At 50.1% G+C, this 27,630-nt stretch overlaps 1 protein-coding gene across 2 annotated transcripts in view; it reads right to left on the bottom strand.

Moving 5' to 3' along the window:
* Positions 1–18,741, bottom strand: part of bud13 (BUD13 homolog) — a 29,161-nt gene extending 10,420 nt beyond the window's left edge. Inside the window, exons 1-6 of one of the 2 annotated variants that reach the window (XM_038779145.1) lie at positions 18,569–18,741; positions 14,746–14,848; positions 9,211–9,295; positions 4,547–4,601; positions 2,633–3,401; positions 369–483 (exon numbers count right to left, since the gene is read on the bottom strand). In XM_038779145.1, coding sequence (XP_038635073.1) covers positions 369–483; positions 2,633–3,401; positions 4,547–4,601; positions 9,211–9,295; positions 14,746–14,848; positions 18,569–18,684 — 1,243 coding nt within the window. In that variant the 5' untranslated portion in view covers positions 18,685–18,741. Of the gene's footprint in view, positions 1–368; positions 484–2,632; positions 3,402–4,546; positions 4,602–9,210; positions 9,296–14,745; positions 14,849–15,625; positions 18,410–18,568 lie in introns of those variants that run through there. The other variant, XM_038779146.1, reaches the window with a different exon arrangement.
* Positions 18,742–27,630: the final 8,889 nt, after the last annotated feature.

Genomic DNA, 27,630 nt, shown 5'->3' with positions numbered 1-27,630 from the left:
ATAACCAAGTGGCCTCAAGCGCGTTCCCCTAGTCTGTGCTACCAGCTGGGGCAGCACAAAAGAAACTACAATTAAACCCTGTCACTCAGCTCGATCAGTCAAGGATTTGCTGCCATCACCGGTACACTGACCCCTGCTAGTAAGTGATGGGATTTGAACATTAGGTAAAGGCAGGATCCGGCTCTGTGCTGACGCCCTCCATGGTTAGATATCCAGCTATTACTGTTCAGCGTCAGACATGAAGAGTATGTATTTAAGCAGGGTACAGTGTGCATGTGAGAGACACAGAGATTGCATCATGGGGGGTAAATAATGACAAAGACCAGTGTAACGGTGTGCCTGTGGCAGCAGCCTGGTTATCCTCATACCTGCCACACGCTCTGCTGCTTTTTCTTTTTGCCTGCGGTCCTCCTTCTCTTTCCTGAGTATTTCTGTGGATATGAGGCCAGCCTGACCCCCTGACAGCATCTCCTTCCCTTGTGACTGAAACACAGTGAAAAATGGTCAGTCCATCAAGATTTCTCAAACCAATTTGTGTTGATTTCAGCTTGCTTCCAAGTTATTAACATAAACAAGAAATCTGAATGAAATTGTGAGGCTAACGTGTCATAATCATAGCCCAGCAGATTTGACCTTAAATTCTTACAGACCTTTTAGTCTGCAGTAAATACAGCACAGAATCAGGCCATTCAACCCATCCATCCATGGTGTTAACACCCCACACATGCCTCCTCCTGCCCTCAATTATTTCATTCTATCAACATGCGTTTCTAATCCTTTCTCCCTCGTGTTTACCCAGCTTCTCCTTAAATGTTTATCTATACTGTTCACCTCAGCCACTCCGCGTGGGAGCGAAGCCCACATTCTCCACTCTCCAATTAAAGACGCTTCTCCTGAATTCCCATTGAAGTTATTTGTGACTATCTGATATTCATTTTTTTTTTTTTTAAATACTTTTTATTGAAGAAATTTTTCAGAGTACAAACATTTTAACCCCCCCTACATTTGAATTATATCAAAACAAAGTCAAACCCCCCTACTTAACAAGAATCCTCCCCCACCCCCTACCCGCGCGCCCCCCCCCCTCCCCCCCCCCCCCCCCCCCCGCCGACGAACCGGCCGCCAGACCATCTTGTCGTTTCTGGCAGTGTCCTCGGGCAGGCCTTGCCCGTGACACCACCGATACCGTGTTTCCTTCGTTGTTATCCCCCCTCCCCCCCCCCCCCCTCCCCTCCCCCCCACCCTCCCCCCCCCCCCCCCTCCCTCCCGCCCTCCCCCCTCCCCTCCCGGGTTGCTGCTGTCACGACCCCAGTTTCTATCTCTGATCTAAGAGGTCCAGGAAGGGTTGCCATCGCCTGAAAAACCCCTGCACCGACCCTCTCAGGGCGAATTTGATTCTTTCCAATTGGATGAAGTTTGCCATGTCGTTTAACCAGGTGTTAACACTTGGAGGCCTTGCGTCCCTCCACTGAATCAAGATCCTCCTCCGAGCCACCAAGGACGCAAAGGCTAATATTCCAGCCTCCCTCGCCTCCTGTACCCCCGGCTCCACCCCAACCCCGAAGATCGCAAGTCCCCATCCTGGCTTGACCCTGGACCCAACAACTCTCGACACCGTCCCTGCCACCCCCTTCCAGAACTCCTCCAGTGCCGGACATGCCCAAAACATGTGTGCATGATTCGCAGGGCTTCCCGAACATCTGACACACCTGTCTTCACCCCCGAAAAACCGACTCATCCTTGTCCCCGTCATGTGGGCTCTATGCAGTACCTTAAATTGAATAAGACTCAGTCTCGCACATGACGACGACGAGTTGACCCTCTCTAGGGCGTCTGCCCATGTCCCATCCTCTATCTGTTCCCCCAGCTCTACCTCCCACTTGTCAAGACTATCTGATATTCATGGCCGCTGCTCTCCCCTCAAATGCAAACATCTCTTTAGCGCCTTTGTCAAACCCTTTTATAATTTAAAAAGAAACTGTATTCAGCCATCTTCTCTTTTTGAAACAAAACAGCCCCAGCCTTTTCAATCGTTCAAAAGACAATGCTAATTGTCCTGAACTTACTTCAAGCTGGACAACTTGTATCCATGCATCCACCGGCGCCTGCAGGGAATCAGGGAGAAATGGAGCATAAAAAATATTTGAAGTTTCACCCCCGATCCAAGAAGCCATCACCAATGAAGCACGGTGACATGGAAATTACGGTCTGTGAGTCAGATGAGGGAAGAGAACCAGGTATCTAAAGAATAGCACTTAGAAGAAGAAAAATAAAAGCAGTACTCAATACGAGCTTACAAGCTACCTAAACATTTGCCTTAGTCACCTACACAGACGCCATGGCCACTGAGCCCGACTGGAACATTTTGGATGCGGAAGATGAAAGAGCAGCTTCAAATCTCAGAACCATGTAAACTATCCTCTCAACAACACTGTACCTCTACATAGCAGCTTTAACAGGATGAAACATCCCAAAGCACTTCACAGAAGGCAAAATCCTCAGAATCTAAAGTTCCAATGTCTGTTTGAAGCCAGTGTTCAAGTCCCCTCCCTCTGAGAGCAGCGGTTTTCCTCATCATTCCCTGTGAAACCTCACCCTTCTTGCCAACCAGTAGACACCTTGCTCCACTTACCTTTCTAATTGGACTAGAGTCCTGGCTGGCCCCTTTGCGCCTCGAGAGAGCTGGTCTCCGGGAAGGCAGTCTCTGCCGGGTGGGCGAGGGTTCGGAGCTGCCCGAGCCGGGTTTATGGACTGAATCACGCGCCTCCGACTTCTTCCCCCGTGCTGGTGATAGATCGGAGTCAGGAGAATGCCGACACCTTTGTGGGGGTGAAAGGTCAGAATCAGGGTCTTGTCGTCTCTGTGAAAGGTCGGGGGAATGATACCTTCTAGAAGGTATGTCTGTAGATCTGACACATTTTTCTGTGTTTTTAGCAAGTTTTTTTCTGGGAGGTGAAAGGTCAGGAGAATCGCGGCGTCCCCTTCTGGGAGGTGAAAGGTCAGGAGAATCGCGGCGTCCCCTCCTGGGAGGTGAAAGGTCGGGAGAATCGCGGCGTCCCCTCCTGCGAGGTGAAAGGTCGGGAGAATCGCGGCGTCCCCTCCTGGGAGGCGAACGGTCAGGAGAATCGCAGCGTCCCCTCCTGGGAGGTGAAAGGTCAGGACAATCGCGGCGTCCCTTCCTGGGAGGTGAAAGGTCGGGAGAATCCCAGCGTCCCTTCCTGGGAGGTGAGAGGTCAGGAGAATCATGGCGTTCCCTCCCATCAGGTGAAAGGTCAGGAGAATCATGGCGTCTTCTTCTGGCAGGTGAAAGGTCAGGTGAAACGGTTCTAATTTTTCTCTCAGGAAGCCGAGGCTGGCCTTCGATCTTTTTCCTTTGTGCAGATTCAGAACCTGGTATCAACCTACAGAACAAAAAGCATGTCAGCAAATCAAGATATGGACACAGTTAATAACTGCAAGACAGTAGTGCTTCTATTTTAGCTAGCCATATACACACACTCCTCCATTATGTTCAGCTAGAATGAGAGTGAAAGAAGTTACAAAGAATGAAATCAATTTAGAAGAATCGACTGCAATGCACATGTCAGGTTTGTCACCATTCTCTTCATTGGCATCTGTGCCTCCAATCATCTGAGCCTCAATGTTCTGGAATTCTCTCCCTCAAACCTTTCTTTCCCCCTTGAAGATGCTCCTTAAAACTTCCGTTTCTCACCAAGTTTTTCTTTAGCTCAGTGTCAACTTCTCTCTGAGCGTCACTGTGAAGTACCTCGAGGTATTTTACCATGTTAAAGGCATTATATAAACGCACACCACCCAAAAGCTGGGAGATTGTCAATCTGATATAGATCAACTCAGAAAGGTTCTCAACAGAACCAGGATGTACATCCACACACAGATACCAGATACAAACACAATAGGTCAATCACTCTAAGCACAATTCATTCAAATACACACCTATTGGCCACCCGGCCCAGCTACTCTCCATCAGCATGTATGCTCCCCACCCCCTCATCTCACCCTATCAGCATATCCTTCTAGTCCTTTCTCCCTCATGTGTTTATCTAGTTGCCCCTTAAATACATTCACTGGATTATTCAAAGAACAAAGAGAACAAAGAAAAATTACAGCATAGGAACAGGCCCTTCGGCCCTCCAAGCCTGCGCCAATCCAGATCCTCTATCTATATCGCCTATTTTCTGAGGATCTGTATCCCTCTGCTCCCTGCCCATTCATGTATCTGTCTAGATACATTTTAAATGATGCTATCGTGCCCTCCTCTACCACCTCCGCTGGCACTCAACCACTCCCTGCGGTAGTGAGTTACACATTCTCACCACCCGCTGGGTGAAGAATTTCTCCTGATTTCTAGATTGGATTTGTCAGTGACCATCTCGTATCAATGGCCCCGAGTTCTGGTCTGTCCCATAAGAGAAGATGTTTCAACTTCAAACCCCTTCACACAGGAGCATTATCTAAAGGAAATGGAGTAAACAATAAGGCAACAGCTTCAAACACAGACTATACAGCCACATTTTAAAGCACTTACCCATCTGAGCGTGTCTGGATAAACAGGCCAGATTCTTGGGAATCTTCCTTTTCATCTAAATAAAAGTCAGAAAGGTAATGGGGTAATGGTGATCACAATACCAAGAAACCTACTTCTGTTTTTAAATGAATCAAAGGAAAGTTAAAGAGAGCTGCAATTGTATAAGGTGTTGGTGAGGCCTCATCTGGAATATTCCTTAGAGTTTTGGTCCCCTTACCTAAAAAAGGATATAGTAACATTCAGTCCAAAGGGGTTCAATAAGCTAATTGTTGGAATGAGAAGGTTTATCCTATCAAGAGAGACTAAATAGAGTGGGTCTGTATTCCTCAGAATTTAGAAGAGTGAGGGGTGACCTTATTCCAACATACAAGATCCTGAGAGGGCTTGACAGGGTAGACGGCGAGATGTTTTCACTTGTGGGAAAGTCTCGAACATGGGGACAGAGATAGATAGAGAAATACAGCACAGAACAGTCCCTTCGGCCCACGATGTTGTGCCGAACTTTTGTCCTAGGTTAATCATAGAATTTTGGACACTAAGGGCAATTTATCATGGCCAATCCACCCAACCTGCACATCTTTGGACTGTGGGAAGAAACCGGAGTACCCGGAGGAAACCCACGCACACACGGGGAGGATGTGCAGACTCCACACAGACAGTGACCCAAGTCGAAATCGAACTTGGGACCCTGGAGCTGTGAAGCAATTGTGCTATCCACAATGCTACCGTGCTGCCCCTAAGAAGAAGTTAATCTACACTCCATTATTCTACCCTAATCCATGTACCTATTAAATAGCCGCTTGAAGGTCCCTAACCTTTCCGACTCAACTACTTCCACAGGCAGTGCATTCCATGCCCCCACTACTCTCTGGGTAAAGAACCTACCTCTGACATCCCCTCTATATCTTCCACCATTTATCTTAAATTAATGTCCCCTTGTAATGGTGTGTTCCACCCGGGGAAAAAGTATCTGACTGTCTACTCTATCTATTCCCCTGATCATCTTATAAACTTCTATTAAGTCGCCCCTCATCTTTCTCCGTTCTAATGAGAAAAGGCCTAGCACCCTCAACCTTTCCTCGTATGACCTACTCTCCATTCCAGGCAACATCCTGGTAAATATCCTTTGCACCTTTTCCAAAGCTTCCACATCCTTCCTAAAATGAGGCGACCAGAACTGCACACAGTACTCCAAATGTGGCCTGACCAAGGTTTTGTACAGCTGCATCATCACCTCACGGCTCTTAAATTCAATCCCTCTGCTAATGAACGCTAGCACACCATAGGCCTTCTTCACAGCTCTATCCACTTGAGTGGCAACTTTCAAAGATCTGTGAACATAGACCCCAAGATCTCTCTGCTCCTCCACATTGCCAAGAACCCTACCGTTAACCCTGTATTCCGCATTCATATTTGTCCTTCCAAAATGGACAACCTCACACTTGTCAGGGTTAAACTCCATCTGCCACTTCTCAGCCCAGCTCTGCATCCTATCTATGTCTCTTTGAAGCCGATAACAGCCCTCCTCACTATCCACAACTCCACCAATCTTCGTATCATCTGCAAATTTACTGACCCACCCTTCAACTCCCTCATCCAAGTCGTTAATGAAAATCACAAACAGCAGAGGACCCAGAACTGATCCCTGCGGTACGCCACTGATAACTGGGCTCCAGGCTGAATATTTGCCATCCACCACCACTCTCTGTCTTCTATCGGTTAGCCAGTTTGTTATCCAACTGGCCAAATTTCCCACTATCCCATGCCTCCTTACTTTCTGCACAAGCCTACAATGGGGAACCTTATCAAATGCCTTCCTAAAATCCATGTACACTACATCCACTGCTTTACCTTCATCCACATGCTTGGTCACCTCCTCAAAAGAAATCAATAAGACTTGTAAGGCAAGACCTACCCCTCACAAATCCGTGCTGACTATCCCTAATCAAGCAGTGTCTTTCCAGATGCTCAGAAATCCTATCCCTCAGTACCCTTTCCATTACTTTGCCTACCATCGAAGTAAGACTAACTGGCCTGTAATTCCCAGGGTTATCCCTATTCCCTTTTTTGAACAGGGGCACGACATTCGCCACTCTCCAATCCTCTGGTACCACCCCTGTTGACAGCGAGGACGAAAAGATCATTGCCAACGGCTCTGCAATTTCATTTCTTGCTTCCCATAGAATCCTTGGATATATCCCGTCAGGCCCGGGGGACTTGTCTATCCTCAAGTTTTTCAAAACGCGCAACACATCTTCCTTCCTGACAAGTATCTCCTCGACCTTATCAGTCTGTTTCACACTGTCCTCTCCAACAATATGGCCCCTCTTGTTTGTAAATACTGAAGAAAAATACTTGTTCAAGACCTCTCCTATCTCTTCAGACTCAATACACAATCTCCCGCTACTGTCCTTGATCGGACCTACCTTCGCTCTAGTCATTCTCATATTTCTCACATATGTGTAAAAGGCCTTGGGGTTTTCCTTGATCCTACCTGCCAAAGATTTTTCATGCCCTCGCTTAGCTCTCCTAATCCCTTTCTTCAGTTCCCTCCTGGCTATCTTGTATCCCTCCAGCGCCCTGTCTGAACCTTGTTTCCTCAGCCTTACATAAGTCTCCTTCTTCCTCTTAACAAGGCATTCAACCTCTCTTGTCAACCATGGTTCCCTCACTCGACCATCTCTTCCCTGCCTGACAGGGACATACATATCAAAGACACGCAGTAACTGTTCCTTGAACAAGTTCCACATTTCACTTGTGTCCTTCCCTGACAGACTATGTTCCCAACTTATGCACTTTAATTCTTGTCTGACAGCATCATATTTACCCTTCCCCAAATTATAAACCTTGCCCTGTTGCAGGCACCTATCCCTCTCCATAACTAAAGTGAAAGTCACAGAATTGTGGTCACTACCTCCAAAATGCTCCCCCACTAACAAATCTATCACCTGCCCTGGTTCATTACCAAGTACTAAATCCAATATGGCCTCCCCTCTGGTCGGGCAATCTACATACTGTGTTAGAAAAGCTTCCTGGACACACTGCACAAACACTACCCCATCCAAACTATTTGATCTAAAGAGTTTCCACTCAATGTTTGGGAAGTTGAAGTCACCCATGACTACTACCCTGTGACTTCTGCACCTTTCCAAAATCTGTTTCCCAATCTGTTCCTCCTCATCTCTGCTGCTACAAGATAAATTTATTCTTGCAGAGTTGGTGAATCTCTGGAACTTTTTGTCCTGGAGGGAGGTGCAGGCTGGATCATTAGAAATATTTAAAGTGCAGGTGGATAAATATTTGATAGATCGAGGAATAGAGGGGTCTGGGAAATGACACACGAGTTGAGGCTGGCACGGATCAGGCGTGATCGTATTGAATGGCGGGGTAGGCTTGAAGGGCCCGGGGCCTACTCCTGCTTCTATTTCATGTGCTCTTGTGAGAAATTTAACTGTGGATGTATTCTGTCTATTTCTCTCGTGTAGTGGGAAGTACTCGTCTGATCCCAGCTAACCGAATTGGAGTTCAACTTGTCCCGGTGTGGACTCGCACCTAAAGCACAACAAATCCCTGTAACAACATGTAGCAGAAGGAACCCAGGCTGAAACAGGTGAATACTGCTAACAGCTACTGACCCACACAGAGTAACACCTCCGAGCTGCACACTCCAGGCTGTGCCGTCTTAGCTGGTCACAGCAATGATGCTGCAACTAGTTGAGTTCCCTTTTCTAATTACTGTCCAGTAAGTGTTCCAGAGCCATTTACAATCATTACTCCTGCCAACACCAGCCACCTGGGAAGAGTACAGGTAGAGACTGACCCTCAACCTCAGGAAGTGTCAGTACCTCCTGGAGAGGTGGAAATGCAGATATGGGGAAGGAGCAACAGTTATACAAAGTTTTGGAATTGCTTCCCTGGCAGCACTGTGACTGAACAAAGACTGTAGCAGATCCAGAAGCAACTCACCACCGTCTCCTGAGCGACAGATTTCCAGTGATGCCCACATTCGATAAACAAATTAAAAACACAGCCAACAGGGCACAGGAACTCTGCGCTTTTTGGGGTTGGACTCGTAAACATGACCCAAAACCCTCACTGCACATGAGAATGTGAAATCAGTTTTTAAAAAAGTGACCAGGGAACCGCAGAAGCCCAACTGCCTAATGTCTTTCAGAAAGGAAAGTCTGCTGCTCGTATCCACTCTGGGCTGCCTCGCACATCTTCTCTACTGAGTAGTACCACATTCCATAAGCCCACCCGATGCCTGTGTCTATGTATTTACATTGTGTATTTATGTACGTCCTATGTATTTTGTTCATCTATGAAATGATCTGTTGAACTGTACCTTGGAACAGGACAATACTTCTCACTGTACAGGTACAGGTGACAATAAACAAATCCATATCCAGTGTAACTTCAGGGTCACACCAGCATGGCTGACTCTGCACTGCCCACTGAAGGAGTCCAGTCAGATGCTCAATATATCAAACTGCTTCCAGCAGTTCAAGAAGGCAACTTCTCAAGACATTGTGAGAGGGACAACAGAGCGCTACTCTAGCCAATGGCAACAAATACATTTAAAACCCAAAGCTGCCATTTCAAATTCACCACAGGGCTGAAATGGGATTCTTTTTAAAAAGTTGCTTCACAACTTCACTATTTACCTCCCAAAATCTTCCACTTGCTGCTGAATCGGAATTCTTCCATTTGTTGAATAATTTCAGGCCTTTCATCAATGAACTCTGCGACCTAAAGCAACAGGCTAGAGATCAACACAAAGTATAATACAACAACAATCTGCATTCATATAGCACTTTTAACGTAGCAAAATGCCCCAGCAAATTTCACAGGAATGATTTGACACCAACCGGAGATATTAGGACAGATGACCAAAAACTTGGTCAAGGACGTAGGTTCTAAGGAGTGTCTTGAAAAAGGAAAGCAAGGTAGTGAGGTGGAGAGATATAGTGAGGGAATCCCAGAGCTCGAGGCTCTGGTCAGCCAGCACAGGGGTGATGAGTAAGTGAGACCTGATGTGAGGTAGCACGGGTAGCAGTGCTTTGGAGAACCTGTGGAGGGTAGAACATGAGATACCAGCCAGGAGGTGCAACGAGGGGTTCACAGCTGAGACAGGATGCTACAGAGGTGAAAACAACAACACATTCACCTCCACAAGCCCATCAGGCTTTTACTCCTTAGACAAGAAAACAGTGCCCCGCACACTTACCACTTTTTCCAATATTCCTTCATCATCTTTCTAATCATTTCCGATATCATCACGGCTAAAACCAGTGCCTTTTCTAATCTCAATCATCACTGCACTGTCACAAGCAGCATATTATTATTATTACAGATCAATTGCCACATGGCTTATAAGTTCATAAAATATAGGAGCAGAATTGGGCCATTCGGCCCATCGAGTCTGCTCCGCCAATCTATCACGGCTGATATGTTCCTCATCTGTTACCTACAACGTCACAGACCAAGAGCTGGATTGTGAAATCAGCCAGAGCATCTCCTCCCTGGAACACATAGCCTAGGAGTGGGAGTCAGCAATTTAGCCTCCTGAGCCTAACACCCTCAATGTGATCATGGCGGATTCCACCCTGGCCTCAACTCCACCATCCTGCCTGTTCTCCATAACCCTTCAACCCATTGCCAATTAAAAATCTGTCCAACGCCTCCTTAAATTTACTCACTGTCCCAGCATCCACCGCACTCTGGGGTAGCGAATTCCACAGATTTACAATCCTTCGGGAGATGTAGTTTCTCCTCAAATCTGTATTAAATTTGCTACTTCTTATTCTAAGATTATGACCTCTCATTTTAGAATGCCCCACACTTGGCAGCATCTGCTCCACGTCTCTTTATCCAAACCTTTTAGCATCATTTATACCTCAATTAGATATCCCCTCATTCTTCTAAACTCCAGAGAGTATCGGCCTAAACTGTTCAATCTCTCCTCAAATGACAAACCCTCATCTCTGGAATCAATCCAGTGAACCTCCACTGAGCTGCCTCCAATGCCACTTCATCTTTCCTCAAATAAGGGCACCAAAACTGTGCTCAATACTCCAGGTGCGGTCTTACCAATGCCTTGTATAGTTGTAACAACACTTCCTTAGCTTTATACTCAATTCCTTTTGCTATAAATGCCAACATTCCATTTGCTTTCCTTATTACCTGCTGTATCTGCATGCTCGTTTTCCGTGACTCATACACAAGGACACCCAGATCCCTCTGCACGTAGCACGCCAAGGTCTCTCCCCATTTAGATAAAAAGTTGCCTTTCCATTTTGTCTGACCAAAATGCATGACCTCACACTTATCCACGTTAAACTCCATCTGCCACATTTTGGCCCACTCCCCTAACCGATCTATATCCATTTGTAAGGTTCTTATTTCCTCATTGTAACTTACTGTCCCACCTATTTTTGTGTCATCTGTGAATTTGGCTGCAGAACCTTCTATCCATGTATCCAAGTCGTTAATATAGATCGTAAATAGCTGGGGCCCAAGGACCAAACCCTGTGGTACCCCACTAGTTACATCTTGCCATCCAGAAAAAAAAACATTTATCCCGATTCTCTGTCTCCTGTCCATCAGCCAGTCTTCTATCCAAGATAATAAGTTACCCCTAATCCCATATGATCTCACCTTGTGAATCAATCTTCTGTGTGGCACCTTATCAAATGGATTCAGTGAATGAATCCATAACAGACAGGAGCTAGGGCTACATAGAGGATGAGGGAAATGTGGTAAATTGGGGGGCACTGGCCTATATAGGAACAGGAGTAGGCCATTCAGCCCCTCCTGCCTGTTCCACCATTCAATGAGATCATGGCTGATCTGTGACCTAACTCCATACACCTGCCTTTGGCCCATATCCCTAAATATCTTTGCTCAACAAAAATCTCTCTATCTCAGATTTAAAATTAACAATTGATCCAGCTTGAACTGCTGTGTGTGGGAGACAGTTCCAAACCTCTCCCACCCTTTGAGTGAAGAAGTTCTTCCCAACATCTCTCCTCAACAGTCTGGCCCTAATTTTTAGACTATGTCCTAGTTCTAGAATCTCCAGTAGTTTATCTTTATCTACCCTTTCTTTTCCTGTTAATATGTTGAAAGACTTTGATCAGATCACCCATTAACCTTCTGAATTCTAAAGAAAACAGGCCTAATATGTAACCTCTCCTCGTAACTTAGATTCCATAGAATCCCTACAGTGCCGGAGGCAACCATTCAGCCCATCAAATCTGTCCAGCCCTTCAACAAAAGTCCTCTTCTGGAATGTCTACCTTGGAACTCAACTGTAATGTGGGGTTGATTGCACACTCCTGTTTACACAAAAGACAAGAACTATGCCATCCATATGCACCTAGCCTCCCACTGACAGACAAATGGATCATCAGACTCTATCATGGGATAAAGACTTATCCAATAAGGTTGTCCCGAATGACAATGGATTTCAAGTTAATCGCCTTTTGCATTCCTTAACAAGTTTAATTCTGAATGAGACCATGTGAATCAGCCAGGTGTGGGTATATTCCTTTGATTCAACTGCAAGCAATCTTTTTTTTTCAGTCTGTTTAACCTCTAAATTGCCTTCTACATATTGGAGCCCATTTCTAGTCCAAAGTTCCTAATATCCCCTGTCATGACACTGGCCCTATTACACACTCACAGGACAGGTACAGCATGGGGTTAGATACAGAATAAAGTCATAAGAGTTTTACAGCATGGAAAGAGGCTATTTGGCCCATCAGGTCTGCGCTGACCATCAAGCCCCTAACTATTCAAATCCCTTTTTTCCAGCACCTGGTGCATAGCCTTTCTGCTGTGGTATTTCAAGTGCTCATCTAAAGCTTCTTAAAAGCTGTGAGGGTTCCCACCTCGACCTCCCTTTCAGGCAGTCAGTTCCAGATTCCAACCACACTCTGGGTGAAAAAGCTTTTCCTCACATCTCCGCGAGACCTCCTGCCCAATACCTTAAATCTGTGGCCCCTGGTTATTGGCCCCTCCACTAAGGGGACAGGTGCCTCCCTATCCACGTCCCTCATAATTTTATACACCTCAATCATATCCTCCCTCAGCCTTCTCTGCTCCAAGGAAAACAACTCCAGCCTAACCAGTCTCTGTTTATGACTGAAACGGTCCAGCCAGACAACATCCTGGTGAATCTCCTCTGCACCCTCTCCAGTACAATCACTTCCTATAGTGTGGTGACCAGAACATGCACACAATACTCCAACTGTGGCTTGACCAGCGTTTTGTATAGCTCCAGCATAATCTCCCTGCTTTTATATCCAATGTCTCGGTTAATAAAGGCAAGAATCCCATCAGCCTTCTTAACCACCTTATCTACCTGTCCTGTTCAGAGATCTGTGAACCTGCAGACCCAGATCTCTCTGATCCTCTGTACTTCCTAGGGTCTGACCATTCATTGTATCTTCCTTGCCGTTAGTCTTCCCAAAGTGCATTAACTCAAACCTTTCACGGTTAAATTCCATTTGCCACTCTTCTGCCCATCTAACCAGCCCGTCTATAATGCAATCCTGCAATCTAGGTTCTTGCTCCTCACCATTAACCACACCACCAATTTTTGTGTCATTTGTGAACTTCCTATCATCCCTCCTACATTTACATCCAAATCATTCATGTACACTACAAGCAAGGGACGAACACCACTGGACACAAGCTTCCAGTCACAAAAACAACCTTCAACCATCACCCTCTGCCTCCTGCCACTAAACCAGTTTTGGATCAAGTTTGTCGAATTGCCCTGCATCCCAGGGGCTCTGATCTGCCACATCAGCCTGCTGACTATCCTTGATTAATCCTTGCCTGTCCAAGGGAGATTAATCTGTCCCTAACAGTGTTGCATAGTGGTTAGCACTGTTGCTTTACAGCACCATTGACCAGGGTTCGATTCCCGGCTTGGGTCATTGTTTGTGCAGAGTCTGCACGTTCTCCCCGTGTCTGCGTGGGTTTCCTCCGGGTGCTCCGGTTTCCTCCCATAAGTCCCAAAAGACATGGTTGTTATGTGAATTGGACATTCTGAATTCTCCCTCTGTGTATCCCGAGCAGGCGCCGGAATGTGGCAACTAGGGGATTTTCACAGTAACTTCATTGCAGTATTAATGTAAGCCTACTTGTGACACAATAAAGATTGTTCTAACTTTGGGCAGCACGGTAGCATAAGTGGATAGCACTGTGGCTTCACAGGTTCGATTCCCCGCTGGGTCACTGCCTGTGTGGAGTCTGCACGTTCTCCCCGTGTCTGCGTGGGTTTCCTCCGAGTGCTCCAGTTTCCTCCCACAGTCCAAAGACGTGCAGGTTAGGTGGATTGGCCATGCTAAATTGCCCTTAGTGACCAAAAAGGTTAGGAGGGGTTATTGGGTTACGGGAATAGGGTGGAAGTGAGGGCTTAAGTGTGTCGGTTCACTCGATGGGCCGAATGGCCTCCTTCTGCACTGTTATGTTCTATGTTTTTCCGTAGTTTCCCTCCCACTGAAGTTAGACTCACTGGCCTGTAATTTCCTGGTTCATCCCTACTTCCCTTCTTGAATAATGGCCCCACATTAGCTGTCCTCCAGTCTTCTGATATCTTGCCTGTGGCTCACGAAGATTTGAAAATGGTCAGAGCTGCTGCAATCTCCCCCCTTGCCTCCCACAGCAACCTGGCATACAAAACGACACCAAAAATGCACACAATACTTGTGTGGCCTCAACAATGCCCGATACAATTGCAGTAAAATATCTCTATTCCTAGACTCGCTATGAAGGCCAACATACCATTGGCTGTAGTTGTGCAGGTAGTAAAGAAGGCAAATGGTAAGTTGCCTTTCATATTGGAGCAGCTTCCACTGCCCTTTCAGGTTGTGTTCTGTTATAGAAATTCTCATCTCACCTCTGGCTCTTGCTCTCATGTGATAATATCAATTTATTTTTAAGGGGGTTTTGACAGGTATTAGGGAAAATGGGATTAGGTTTCAGCTCAACTGCTGAACCTTTTCCAGGACTGTACCTTCTCCTTACCTAATCATTTTGGAGGCTTGTTTGTGTGTTAGTATCAAATTTACCTGGACATACTTGTCATTACTGAAGTAGATTTAGAAACAATAAAAGCTGACTTGTTACCTACTGAACAAGCCCAACTTAAGTCGGTCACGGGAACAATTTATCAGTCTACCACTTACCACAGGGGCTTCTTCATCCTCGTCAGACTCTGCTGCCACCAGCATGGTTTCCTTCTCCTTTGTGAGGCTCTTCCAGGTCACATCATCATCCACAATCCGCATTCTGCATTGTAACCAAACAGAGAGAGATTTTCAACTGCTTATGAGCTAGAGACCCAACATCGGGCCTGACCTGGTACAGATAATGAGGACAAGGAATGTTTCAATAACAAAAAGGGGAAACTTCAGTAGAGTTCAAAAACAAGGAAGTTATGTCAAACCGTTACAGCCTAAAAGGTGAAGCATTGTGTCCAATTCTGGGCATCTCGCTTTAGAAAGGATATGAAGGCAGAGAGATTTACAATTGGATCAGGAATGAGTGACTTCAGTTATACGAGGATACTGGGAAAGCTGGGGTAGTTTAAATAGTTAAAGGGGATATTTGATAGAGGTCCTCAATTTCATGAAAGATTTGGATTGGGTAAATAAGGAGAAACTTTCCAGTGGCTGGCTGATTGGTAACCAGAGGGACACAGATTTAAAGTAATTTGCAAAATTACCGGAGGGGAATAAACAGGATTTTTTTTAAACACAAGTTGAAAGGAGAAAATATTGTCGGACTTGGTAAATGGTTAAGGTCTGTTCCAGTCCTAATGTTTAAGACCGGTGGTAAAGTTAGCAAAATATATAAAATGATATGAATAACTAAATAATTAAAATACATTAATGATTGTAGGACAGGTGACGTGTCAAGGCGGCAGCATGTGGGAGCTCCTGGAGGCCGGTGTGCTCCAGGACACGTCAGCAGTAAGTGTTTGCAGCTTGAAGAGCTTCAGCTCAGAGTCATTGAGCTGGAGATGAGCTGCAGACACTGCGACACATCAGGGGTGGGCAATATTACCTGGACGTTTCATAACAGGAGACAGTCACATCTCTTGGGATAATCTTCTGATCTGGTCAGCAGTCAGGGACAGGAAGGCGTGACTGTAAGTGAGAAAGACAAGGGGAAGCCAGAGGACAGGAATGCAGGAGTATCAGCATTTGCAATTTCCAACAGGTTTGAGGTTCCCTCAATTTGTTTGGATGGGAGTGGTGGCTGCAGGGTGGATGAGCAAACTGACCATGGCACAGAGAGCCATTGAAGAAGGGAACAAAAAGGAATGAATGTAGTAGCAGTGGGGGACAGTTTAGTGAAGGAGTTTGACAGTGTTCTCTGCAATAAAGAGCGAGGGTCCAGACAGCTGTGATGCCTGTCCAATGACAGGGTTCAGGACATCTATAATAATCTTTATTGTCACAAGTAGGCTTACATTAACACTGCATAGAAGTTATGTGAAAAGCCCCTAGTCGCCACACTCTGGCGCCTGTTCGGGTACACAGAGGGAGAATTCAAAATGTCCAATTCGCCTAACAGCACGTCTTTCGGGACCTCGGAACCTGGCGCTGTGAAGCAACAGTGCTAACCACTTTGCCGCCCTGCTCTGGTCGGGAGTGGAAAGGAGTTCTGCATACAGAGTATGAGGAGCTAGGCACCAAGTTAAAACTCATTAATAGGCAACTTGGCCCTTTGAGCCAATTCTGCCATTCTGAAAGATCACATCTGATCTGATTGTAACCTCAACCCTACATACCCGCCTACCCCGATAATCTTTCGCCCCCTTGCTTACCAAGAATCTATCCAGCCCTGCCTTAAAAATATTCAAAGATTCTTCTTCCATCACCTTGTGAGGAAGAGAGTTCCAGAGACTCTCAGCCCCCTGAGAAAAGAAAATCTCATCCATCTTAAATGGGAAACCGCTTTTTAAACAGAGCCCCTCATTCTAGCTGCACTGGGAAAAGGCAGAGGAATGGCACCATGCCATGATGCTCATTTGGAGAGCCAATGTAGTCACAATGGACCAAATAGCCTCCATCTGCATCTTAACAAGTCTGTAATTCTGTGAAGAGGAAACATCCTCTCCACATCCACCCTGTCAAGTCCCCTCAGGATCTATGTTTCAATAAAGTTTCCTCTTAACTCTTCTAAACTCCAGCGAATAGAAGCCCAGCTTGTCCAACCTTTCCTCAGACGACAACCCACCCATTCCAGCTATTAGTCTAGTAAATCTTCTCTCAACTGCTCCCAATCCTTTTACACCTTTTCGTACACAAGGAGACCAATACTGTATACAATACTCCAGATGTGGGCTCAGCAATGCCCTGTAAAACTGAAGCATAACCTCCCCATTCTTGCATTCAATCCCCTCACAATAATAAGTAACATTCTATTAGCTTTCTTAATTACTTGCTCACATGTTGACTCAGCCTGATGTTACTTTATCTTCTATAGTGTAAAATATCTGTTCAACTCATCTGCCGCCATCTCATTTTCTATTATTCATTCCTCAGACTCGCTTTGTTTAATATCTACAGAAACTCTTACTGTCTGTCTTTATATTTCTAACTATTTCTCGTACCCTAATTTTTCCTCCTTGTTGATTTTTTCGGCATTCTTTACTATTTTTTATATTCTGCCCAATTCTGACTTACCGCCCAACCTTTGTGCAATTAATGATTTTTTTCTTTGAAGTCTGATAGTATCTTTAATGTTCTTAGTTAACCACAGATGGTGGATCACCCCTTTGGAATTTTACTGTCTCGTTGAATCTATGTATTCTGAGTATCCGGAAATGTTCCTTTAATTGTCAGCCAACTTTGGGGGGATTGAGCTCACTTTTGTCAGACGAGATCGGTGGAGGGAATGGAAAATCCAGAGGGAGGTCCAAATCACATTTTACACCAATGTGAAGGCATGACATGATTGTTCCTGCATTCCCCGCCTCCTGCCAGTGACATGTCAGGAATCCTGACACTACACCTGATAACCCCCCCAAAGCTGATACATAATCTACTCATGTCAGCATGCTGTGAATTACAGCAGGCATACACCTGGTGAGCAGAACCTGCTAGAAGAAACCAGTGCCAGGGGGTGTTCGATTGGGGGGGGGGGGAGAGGGGCTATCTGGGTGGGTGCTAAGAGGCAAGGGTGGCATGGTGTGGGGGATGGGGTGAGGACTTCAGTTTTGACTCTTATGTATCAGAACACCCTTTGAAAAGGTGCCCTGATCTGATTGAGTCCACCCTGTGAATGTCACATCACTGGAACCATCCCACCACTTTTTTTCTCACTATCAGTCCAAAGATGTGCAGGTTAGGTGGATTGGCCATGCTCAATTGTCCCTTAGTGTCCAAAGATGTGTAAGTTAGGTGGATTGGCCATGCTCAATTGTCCCTTAGTGTCCAAAGATGTGTAGGTTAGGTTATAGAGATAGGGTGGGGAACTTGCTTAGGCAGGGTGCTCTTTTGGAGGGTCGATACAGACTCCTTCTGCACTGTTGGGATTCTATGACACAGTGGAGAAAGCAGCCATTTAGGGCTGGTGACATCAACACCATTTTCCCATCTGTTGTGCCACTCTCCTGAAAGAATCCACCTTGCCTCTATTGACCTATCTTGAATCTACATTACCAGATGATTCTCAGGAGCTTCTTTTCATGCCCTTGTAACTACCTTTAGGTTTATGGCTTAAGACTTAAGAGGTTAAGGCTTAAGAGGTTTAAGACCTAGACCCAGTCTTCTCCCCCCTCAATCTCTAGGCCACCCCACCCGCTGTTAGGATCCAGGAAACCCCAGTGTGGCACAGCAAGATTCCAGTAACAGAATTGAGGTAACCGGGTAATCTAGCTCGGGGGGGGGGGGTGGTCCCGTGGTCCCGCCCGGCCGACACCACAAGCGGGCCCGGGCCTTCCCGGTGAGGCTGACCGCCCCCGCTCCGGGGCTCTCGCCCCCGCTCCGGGCGCCTCACCCAGCCGCTTTGATCTTGACTTTCTTCCTCCTCCGCCTGGCTGCCGGGCGGTCCGGTTCCTGGGCCGAGTCGCTCAGGTACCGCTTCAGATATTCCTCCTTACTGAGGGCGGCCATCGCAATCCCAGCCGGCCCCGCGCCCGTCACCCGGGCAACCGCCTCGGCCCCGCCCCCTCTTCTTCCAGGCGCCGCCCTTTCTTCCCCCGGGCCCCGCCCCCCTCGTCTCCCGGGCCCCGCCCTTTCTTTTCCCGGGCCCCGCCCCCTCGTCTCCCGGGCCTTGCCCCGCCCCCTTCGTCTCCCGGGCCTTGCCCCGCCCCTCGTCTCCCGGGCCCCGCCCCCCACGTGTCCCGAGCCCCGCCCCCCTCGTGTCTCCGGCCCCACCCCCCCAGCCCCCAGGCCACGCCCCCAGCCCCGCCCCCACGTCCCCCGGGCAACCACCCCTGGCCCTGCCCCCTGCCCCGCCCCCTGCCCCATCCCGCCCCCGCGTCCCCTGGGCAACCGCCTCCGGCCCCGCCCCCCCGTCCCAGGCCCCGCCTCCGGCCCCGCCCCCAGCCCCCGCCTCCTGCCCCGCCCCCAGCCCCCGCCTCCTGCCCCAGGCCCCGCCTCCGGCCCTGCCCCCCGGCCCCACACCCAGCCCCAGCCCCACCCCCGGCCCCCGCCCCCTGCCCCAGGCCCCGCCTCCGGCCCCTCCCCCGGCCCTGCCCCCCGGCCCCACACCCAGCCCCAGCCCCGCCCCCGGCCCCACCCCCAGCCCCGCCCCCAGCCGCCGCCATCTTGGTGCGGGTCCCTCTCAGCCGGGTTGCCGCCTCTCCCGGGTGTGAATATGGTGAAGGCGGCATTGGGTCACCATCCCGGAGAGCATTACACAGCCAACCACATTGCTGTGGCTCTGCACTCCCCTGTAGGCCACACTGGGTAGCACAGCCGCCCCAGGGTCCCGGGTTCGATTCCCGGCTGCACATCCTCCCCGTGTGTGCGTGGGTTTCCTCCGGGTGCTCCGGTTTCCTCCCACAGTCCAAACACGTGCAGGTTAGGGTGGATTGGCCATGCTAAATTGACCTTAGTGACCAAAAGGTTAGGAGGGGTTATTGGGTTACGGGGATAGGGTGGAAGTGAGGGCTTAAGTGGGTTGGTGCAGACTCGATGGGCCGAATGGCCTCCTTCTGCACTGTATGTTCTCTGTCAATCGACAATGGTTTCATCACCAGACTTTTACCCTGAGGGGTATGGACAGGGTGGGTGTACGAGGCCACCCTGAGGGGTATGGACAGGGTGGGTGTACACGGCCACCCTGAGGGTATGGACAGGGTGGGTGTACGAGGCCACCCTGAGGGGTATGGACAGGGTGGGTGTACACGGCCACCCTGAGGGGTATGGACAGGGTGGGTGTACGAGGCCACCCTGAGGGGTATGGACAGGGTGGGTGTACACGGCCACCCTGAGGGGTATGGACAGGGTGGGTGTACAAGGCCACCCTGAGGGGTATGGACAGGGTGGGTGTACACGGCCACCCTGAGGGGTATGGACAGGGTGGGTGTACAAGGCCACCCTGAGGGGTATGGACAGGGTGGGTGTACACGGCCACCCTGAGGGGTATGGACAGGGTGAGTGTGTAGAGGATATGTCCTCTTGTGGGAGAATCTGTGGGAGCACGGTAGCATTGTGGATAGCGCAATTGCTTCACAGCTCCAGGGTCCCAGGTTCGATTCCGGCTTGGGTCGCTGTCTGTGTGGAGTCTGCACATCCTCCCCATGTGTGCGTGGGTTTCCTCCGGGAGCTCCGGTTTCCTCCCACAGTCCAAAGATGTGCAGGTTAGGTGATTGGCCATGATAAATTGCCCTGAGTGTCCAAAATTTCCTTCAGTGTTGGGTGGGGTTACTGGGTTATGGGGATAGGGTGGAAGTGTTGACCTTGGGTAGGTTGAAATATTCGGTTCGCTTGGATCTTCTGTTTGTTTCCAACTGGAAGAGGCAGGCTGTAGAATTCTCCCTGGGAAGTCACTCTCATTTGCACAATCTCCACCAGATTGACTCAGCCTCACAGAGAAAATATTAGAATTCTTCACCTGAGGATTTTAAATAGGTTTCCAAACAGCCCCCTCTTCCTGCAAGCAGTGCTGGACTGGATCCTCCCGCAGGTTGAACTGATTGCAGAGAGAAAGGTCTTTAAATACAGTTGCGAGAAATCAGATTCAGCTCCTCAATCTTTTAATCCAAAGTGAAACTTCCACAGGCCGGCCTAAAAAGTGTTTTAATCATCAGCCTTAGCTGTTAGAACCTGCTGCTTCCTAGGTTTTCACAGAACTGAGAGTCAAAATAGAATCTGCCTTCTGTTCCAGGAGCTTCTGAAGGGCTCTACCAATCACAATTGGAAACAGGATATGTCCTGGAATTTCAGAAGAGCCGATTTACTGCTGGCCAAGTCCATCAAAATGACATCACGTGACCCTGCCATACCACACACTGCACGGAGGGGAATTCCCTTGGGCCAGTTCAAATAGCAGCTTGCCGGGGATGAGGGGGTTTCAAAAGTCTGTAGTTTAAACCTAAAATCTGGAACGTTGAACCAGATGAGAAATAAAAAGGACACAAAAGATCAGACAAGGATTTAAAAGAGGTTCCTTGCACCTGACATACACTTGTCCTCAGCCAGCACCAAGCAAGGAGACAAACAATGAATAATGTAGGAGGCAGCACCTGTTCAATTTTGCAAGAAAGCTAGTGAAGGGCTTCCTGCATGCTTGACATGAAAAGCAGCAAGCTATTTCCAAACTAAACATCTTTCAGCTCCTCCCACGATTATAAGATGTTTTGATATAGATTTTAGTTAAAACAAGAATTTGCCTTTCACAACCACCTCACACCTCAGCCAATCACTGGCTGCCAAATTGCACACGTCATCATGGGATGCGAGTGGGCATCATTGACTAGGCCAGCATTTGCTGCCCATCCCTAATTGCCTTCTTGAACTACTGCAGTCCATAGGGTGTAGGTACACCCACAGTGCTGTTAGAGAGGGAGTTCCAGGATTTTGACCCAGCGACAGAATGGCGATATATTTCCAAGTCAGGATGGGGAGTGACCTGGAGGGGAACCTCCAGGTGGTAGGTGGTGTTCTTATCTGTCTGCTGCCCTTGCATTTCTAGATGGTAGAGACCAGAGGTTATGAAGGTGCTGTTGAAGGGGTTTTGATGAGTTGCTGCAGTGCATCTTGTAGATGGTACACACGGCTGCCACTGTGCATTGATGGGGGGGGGGGGGGGAAGGAGTGAATCTTGAAAGTGGTGTATGGGGTGTAAATCAAGGGTACTTTGTCCTTGATGGTGTCGAGTTTCTTGAGTGTTGTCGAAGCTGAGCTCATCCAAGCATCATAGACATCATAGAATTTACAACGCAGGAGGCCATTCAGCCCATCAAGTCTGCACCGTCCCTTTGGAAAGGGCACCCTACCTAAGGCCACACCTCCACCCTATCCCCGTAACCCAGCAACCCCCACCTAACCTTTTTGGATACTAAGGGCAATTCAGCAAAACCAATCCACCTCACCTGCACATCTTTGGACTGTGGGAGGAAACCCACACACACGGGGAGAACGTGCAGACTCTGCACAGACAGTGACACAATCCGGGAATCAAACCAGGGACCCTGGAGCTGTGAAGTGACTGTTCTAACCACTGAGCTGCCATGCCGCCCATTGCAAGTAGAGAGCATTCCATCAGACTACTGCCTTGTGCCTTTCGATGGTGGACCGGCTTTCAGGGGGAGGGGGCCAGAAGTGAGTTACACGTCGCAGAATTCCCAGCCTCTGACCTGGTCTAAAAGCCAGTGTTTATATGGCGAATCCGGTTCCGTTTCTGATCAATGGTCACCCCCAGGGATCTTGATAATGGGGGTTTAGTGACGGTAATGCCATTGAATGTTAACGGGAGGTTAGATTCTCTCATTGGGGACAGTCCTGTCACTTAGCGCAAACGCGAGTTGCCACTTATCATCCAAAGCCTGAACATTGTCCATGACTTTCTGCATATGGACAACGACTGCTTCAGTATCTGAGGGGTCACGAATGGTGAACATTGTGCAGTGACCATCTCCACTTCTGACATCATGAGGAAGAAAAGGTCACTGATGAAGCAGTTGAAGATAGTTGAAATTGGAACTATCCACACGGAGAACAATCATGAATGAAAGCATGGGAAGCTTAAGAACACGCCTTCAGAAAGTAAAGCTGTCCCCACCTGAGACTTTGTCTTTGTTTCTTAATAAATGCAGAGGTTGGGATAATTTTGGGAAAGAGATCAAGTGATTTTACCAGCTTGCGAAAAAAGACAACTGCAACTCACAAAGAATATTGATTTAGACTTCCGGTTGCGGCTATGCCTGGGTAGGTCACACGGTCGGCAGCTCCCGCCGATAACGGACGTTTGGGCCTTTTACGGAGCTCCAGCGGCATTTGGACGACGATTCCCGGTGTGGGAAGGAAACAGTGAGGGTCCCCCAGCGCTGTATGGAGTGGACCAGGAGTGGGGCAGTCAAAAAGGCGGCTTTGGAGAAGAGAGAACGGGCGCGAAAAAACAAGATGGCGGCCGGCGGGGATCGGGCAGCGAGGGCCCAGTGGGCACGGGAGCAGCAGGAGTTTCTCCGAAGCTGCTTCGGTGAGTTAAAGGTGGAGATGTTGGCCCCTATAAAGGCTTCTATTGAAAGGTTGGTGGAGACCCAGAAGATGCAGGGGACGGCGATCAAGGAGGTGCAGCAGAAGGCCTCTGATAACGAGGATGGGATTTTGGGCCTGGCGGTTAGAGTGGAGGCGCACGAGGCTCTGCACAAAAGATGGCAGGAGAGGCTGGAAGACATTGAAAACAGGTCAAGGAGACAGAACCTGCGGATTCTGGGTCTCCCTGAAGGCAGGGAGGGGTCGGATGCTGGGGCGTATGTGACCACGATGCTGGGAACGCTGATGGGTGCGGGGGCTTTCCCGCGGCCCCTGGAGCTGGGTGGGGCGCGCAGAGTCCTGGCCAGGAGGCCGAGGGCGAACGAGCCGCCGAGAGCTATGGTGGTAAGATTCCACCGCTTCAGCGATAAGGAGCGTGTCCTGCGATGGGCGAAGGAGCGGAGTAGCAGGTGGGAGAACTGTGAGATCCGTATTTACCAGGACTGGGGTGCAGAGCTGGCCAAGAGGCGTGCGGGATTCAACCGGGCCGAAGCGGCCCTCCACAGCAAAGGGGTGAAGTTCGGGCTGTTACAACCGGCGAAGCTGTGGGTTACATATCAGGACCGGCACCACTATTTCCATACACCGGATGAGGCGTGGACTTTTATAAAGAACAAGAAGCTGGACTCGAACTAATGGACTGCAGTATGTTGTTGGGGCATGCTGGTGGGGACTGGGGGGTGGTGGGGCCTGGTGGGGGCTGGTGGGGTGGTGGGGGGGGCTGGTGGTGTGGTGGGGGCTGGGGGCTGGTGGGGTGGTGGGGGCTGGTGGGGTGGTGGGGGCTGGTGGGGGCTGGTGGGGACTGGGGGGTGGTGGGGGCTGGTGGGGTGGTGGGGCCTGGTGGGGTGGTGGGGGGGCTGGTGGAGTGGTGGGGGCTGGGGGCTGGTGGGGGGTGGGGGGGGTGGTGGGGGCTGGGGGGGCTGGTGGGGCTGGTGGGGTGGTGGGGGCTGGTGGAGTGGTGGGGGCTGGTGGGATGGTGGGGGGCGGGGGGGTGGTGGGGGCTGGTGGGATGGTGGGGACTGGGGGGTGGTGGGGGCTGGGGTGGGGTGGTGGGGCCTGGGGGGGTGGTGGGGGCTGGTGGGATGGTGGGGGGCGGGGGGGTGGTGGGGGCTGGTGGGATGGTGGGGACTGGGGGGTGGTGGGGGCTGGGGTGGGGTGGTGGGGCCTGGTGGGGTGGTGGGGGCTGGTGGGGTGGTGGGTGGGTAGGGGCTGGTGGGGCGGTGGGGGGCGGGGGGGGTGGTGGGGGCTGGTGGGGTGGTGGGTGGGTAGGGGCTGTGGGGCGGTGTTATGTTGGGTTTTCTCCCCGTGTTCTCTTTTGTTTTTGTTGCCCCCTGTGCCCTGGGCCCTGGGGGTTCTGGGCTGGGTCGCAGTTGGGGAAGAGCTGCGTCACAGGTGATGGAGTCGGGCCAGACAGTGAGAGCAGTTTATTCGCTCAACGTTGGGGGTAGCACCCAAAGTTTGTTTGTTTGAGAGAGTTGTGTTTTTTTTTCTCTGTACACACGGGGTGTGGGGGGGGGAACGACGACTCTCTTTACCTCACTTAGTTGGGGGGGGGGGGGGGGGGGGGGGGGAGGTTGGAGACCCGTAGAGGGAGCCAATAGGGGCATTGGAAGTCGGGTCGGGGGCGGATGGGGTCAGCACGAATCAGCTGACTTGCGGGAGTGCAATGGGGGGGGGTTAAGCGAACGCTTGACTAGGGTGGGGGGGGGGGGTTGAAGAGGGGGGAGGGCTGGGATGCTGCTTTGCTGATTGGAGGGGAATCAATTTTTGGAGTAAAGGGGAGAGTCGGGACGGGGAGCCTCCGGCTGGGGGGCTGGAGTGTGCGGGAGGCGTGGGCACGTGGCTGGCCGAAAACGGGGATGGCTAGTCGGTGGGGGGAGGGTAATTAACCCCCCGACCAGGCTGACCATGTGGAACGTGAGGGCCTGAATGGGTCGGTCAAAAGGGCCCGTGTGTTTTCGCACTGAAGCGGGTTAAAGGCAGACGTAGCCGTGCTACAAGAAACGAATCTGAAGCTCGCGGATCAAACCAGGCTGAGGAAGGGATGGGTGGGGCAGGTCTTCCACTCAGGGCTGGATGCGAAGACCAGAGGGGTCACAATCTTGGTGAGCAAGCGGCTGGCATTTGAGGCGGGGGGGGGGGGTATTGTGGCGGATAAAGGGGGTGGATATATTATGGTGAGTGGCAAACTGCAGGGAGCCCGGGTGGTGTTAGTGAATGTGTCTGCTCCGAACTGGGACGATGCATGAAGCGGATGTTGAGTAGGATTCCGGATTTGGAGACAAGCAGTCTGGTAACGGGGGGGGGGGGGGGGGGTCTTCAACACGGTCCTGGACCCGGCCCTGGATCGGTCTCGGTCTGGATCGGGTAAGAGGCCGGCAGCGGCCAAGGTCCTGAGGGGGTTCATGGACCAAATGGGTGGAGATTCGCTCGGCCAAGGGCGAAGGAGTTTTCTTTCTTCTCCCATGTCCACAAGGCGTACTCACGGATTGACTTTTTCATGGTGAGTAGGGCGCTAATCCCGAGAATGGAGGGGGTAGAGTACTCAGCCATTGAGATTTCGGACCATGCCCCACACTGGGTGGAGTTGGGGCTGGGGGAGGAGAGAGGCCAACGCCCTCTGTGGAGACTGGACGTAGGATTATTGGCGGATGAGGAGGTCTGTGGGCGGATTCGGAGGAGTAGCCAAGGCTATGTGGCGACCAACGATACTGGGGAGGTTTCAGTGAGTGTGGTCTGGGAGGCACTGAAGGCAGTTATCGGGGGGGAGCTCATTTCAGTCAGGGCCCACAGGGAGAAGAGGGATAGGATGGAGAGGGAGGGGTTGGTGGGGGAGATACTTTGGGTGGACAGGAGGAATTCGGAATCCCCCGAGGAGGGGTTGTTAAAAGAACGGCGGAGTCTGCAGGCGAAGTTTGACTTGCTTACCACAGGGAAGGCAGAGGCTCAGTGGAGGAAGGTACAAGGAGCGATGTACGAGTATGGGGAGAAGGCAAGCAGGATGCTGGCGCACCAACTGCGGGAGAGGCGGCCAGGGAAATTGGGGGAATTAGGGACGGGGGGTAACACAGTGCTGAGTTCGGCAATGATCAATGAGGTCTTCAAGGACTTTTATGGTAAACTGTATGAGTCAGAACCCCCGGAGGGGGGAGGGGATGAAGCGATTCTTGGACCAACTGAGAATCATAGAATTTACAATGCAGAAGGAGGCCATTCGGCCCATCGAGTCTGCACCGGCCCTTACAAAGAGCAACCCACTCAAGCTAAGGAAAAGGGAACCCTTCCCCCGACGATATTGCAGGCTCTGATCTCGCTCATCCTTAAGCGAGATAAGGACCTGTTGCAATGTGGCTCCTACAGGCCGATATCACTCCTTAATGTAGATGCCAAACTGTTTGCCAAGATCCTGGCCACCAGCTTCCGGTGACGGCGGGCGGGAGGTAGCCGCGCATTGGAGGGCTCCCGTTCGAGAACGGCATTGTCGGGGATTGACGCCCAGTCCTAGGGGCAGCGAAGGCGGTGAAGGCCAGGAGAAAGCACAGGGAAGGGATATGTCGAGGGCCAGTAAAAAAATGGCTGTGAAAACAGCTGAAAATCCGTCGGGGAGTAGAAAGGTCACCGCGGGGTCACCAAGGAAAATGGAGGCTGGAGCACCAGGGGAGGCCGCAATGCTTACGGCTGAAAAAATAACTAAGGTGATGGCTGCGGAATTCGAAAGGCAGTTTACAAAATACATGGAGACAATGAGGAAGGAGATGAGGGAGGTTTTGAGTGTGCTGGTGGAGGAGGCGATTCGGAAATGGGTAGTAGAGGGAGGGGGAACGGCGTGGAAACAGTTGGAGGAAGCGTCTTGCAGGGATACTAGCCTGCGGGCATTGATAACGGCACCACTGCCGCTCCCGCCGACACGGTACACCTCGAGCCCGGTGGTGATGGCGACATTGAGGATCTGGGGTCAGTGAGACGGCACAGGGGGGAGGTAAGGGCCTCAGTTTGGACCCCGATACGAAACAACCACAGGTTCGTTCCAGGTAGAATAGACGGTGGGTTACTAAGCTGGCGCAGAGCGGGTATCAAAAGGATGGGGAACTTGTTTATTGACAGGACTTTTGCTAGCCTGAGGGCGCTGGAAGAGAAATCTGGGTTTCCCCCAGGGAATACCTTTAGGTACCTGCAGGTCCGAGCTTTCGTGAGGAAGCAGGTGGGGGAATTTCCGCTGCTACCGACCCGGAGGATACAGGACAGGGTGGTCTCGGGCGTGTGGGTAGGAGACGGAAAGCTATCGGACATATACCAGGAGCTGCAGGAGGCCTCGGTGGAGGAACTGAAGGGCAAGTGGGAGGAGGAGCTGGATGA

This window comes from Scyliorhinus canicula, chromosome 19 (genome assembly GCF_902713615.1).
Source record: "Scyliorhinus canicula chromosome 19, sScyCan1.1, whole genome shotgun sequence".
NCBI lineage: Eukaryota > Metazoa > Chordata > Chondrichthyes > Carcharhiniformes > Scyliorhinidae > Scyliorhinus > Scyliorhinus canicula.
Note: the sequence above shows the minus strand (reverse complement) of the source record. Positions and strands in the feature narration are given on the sequence as shown.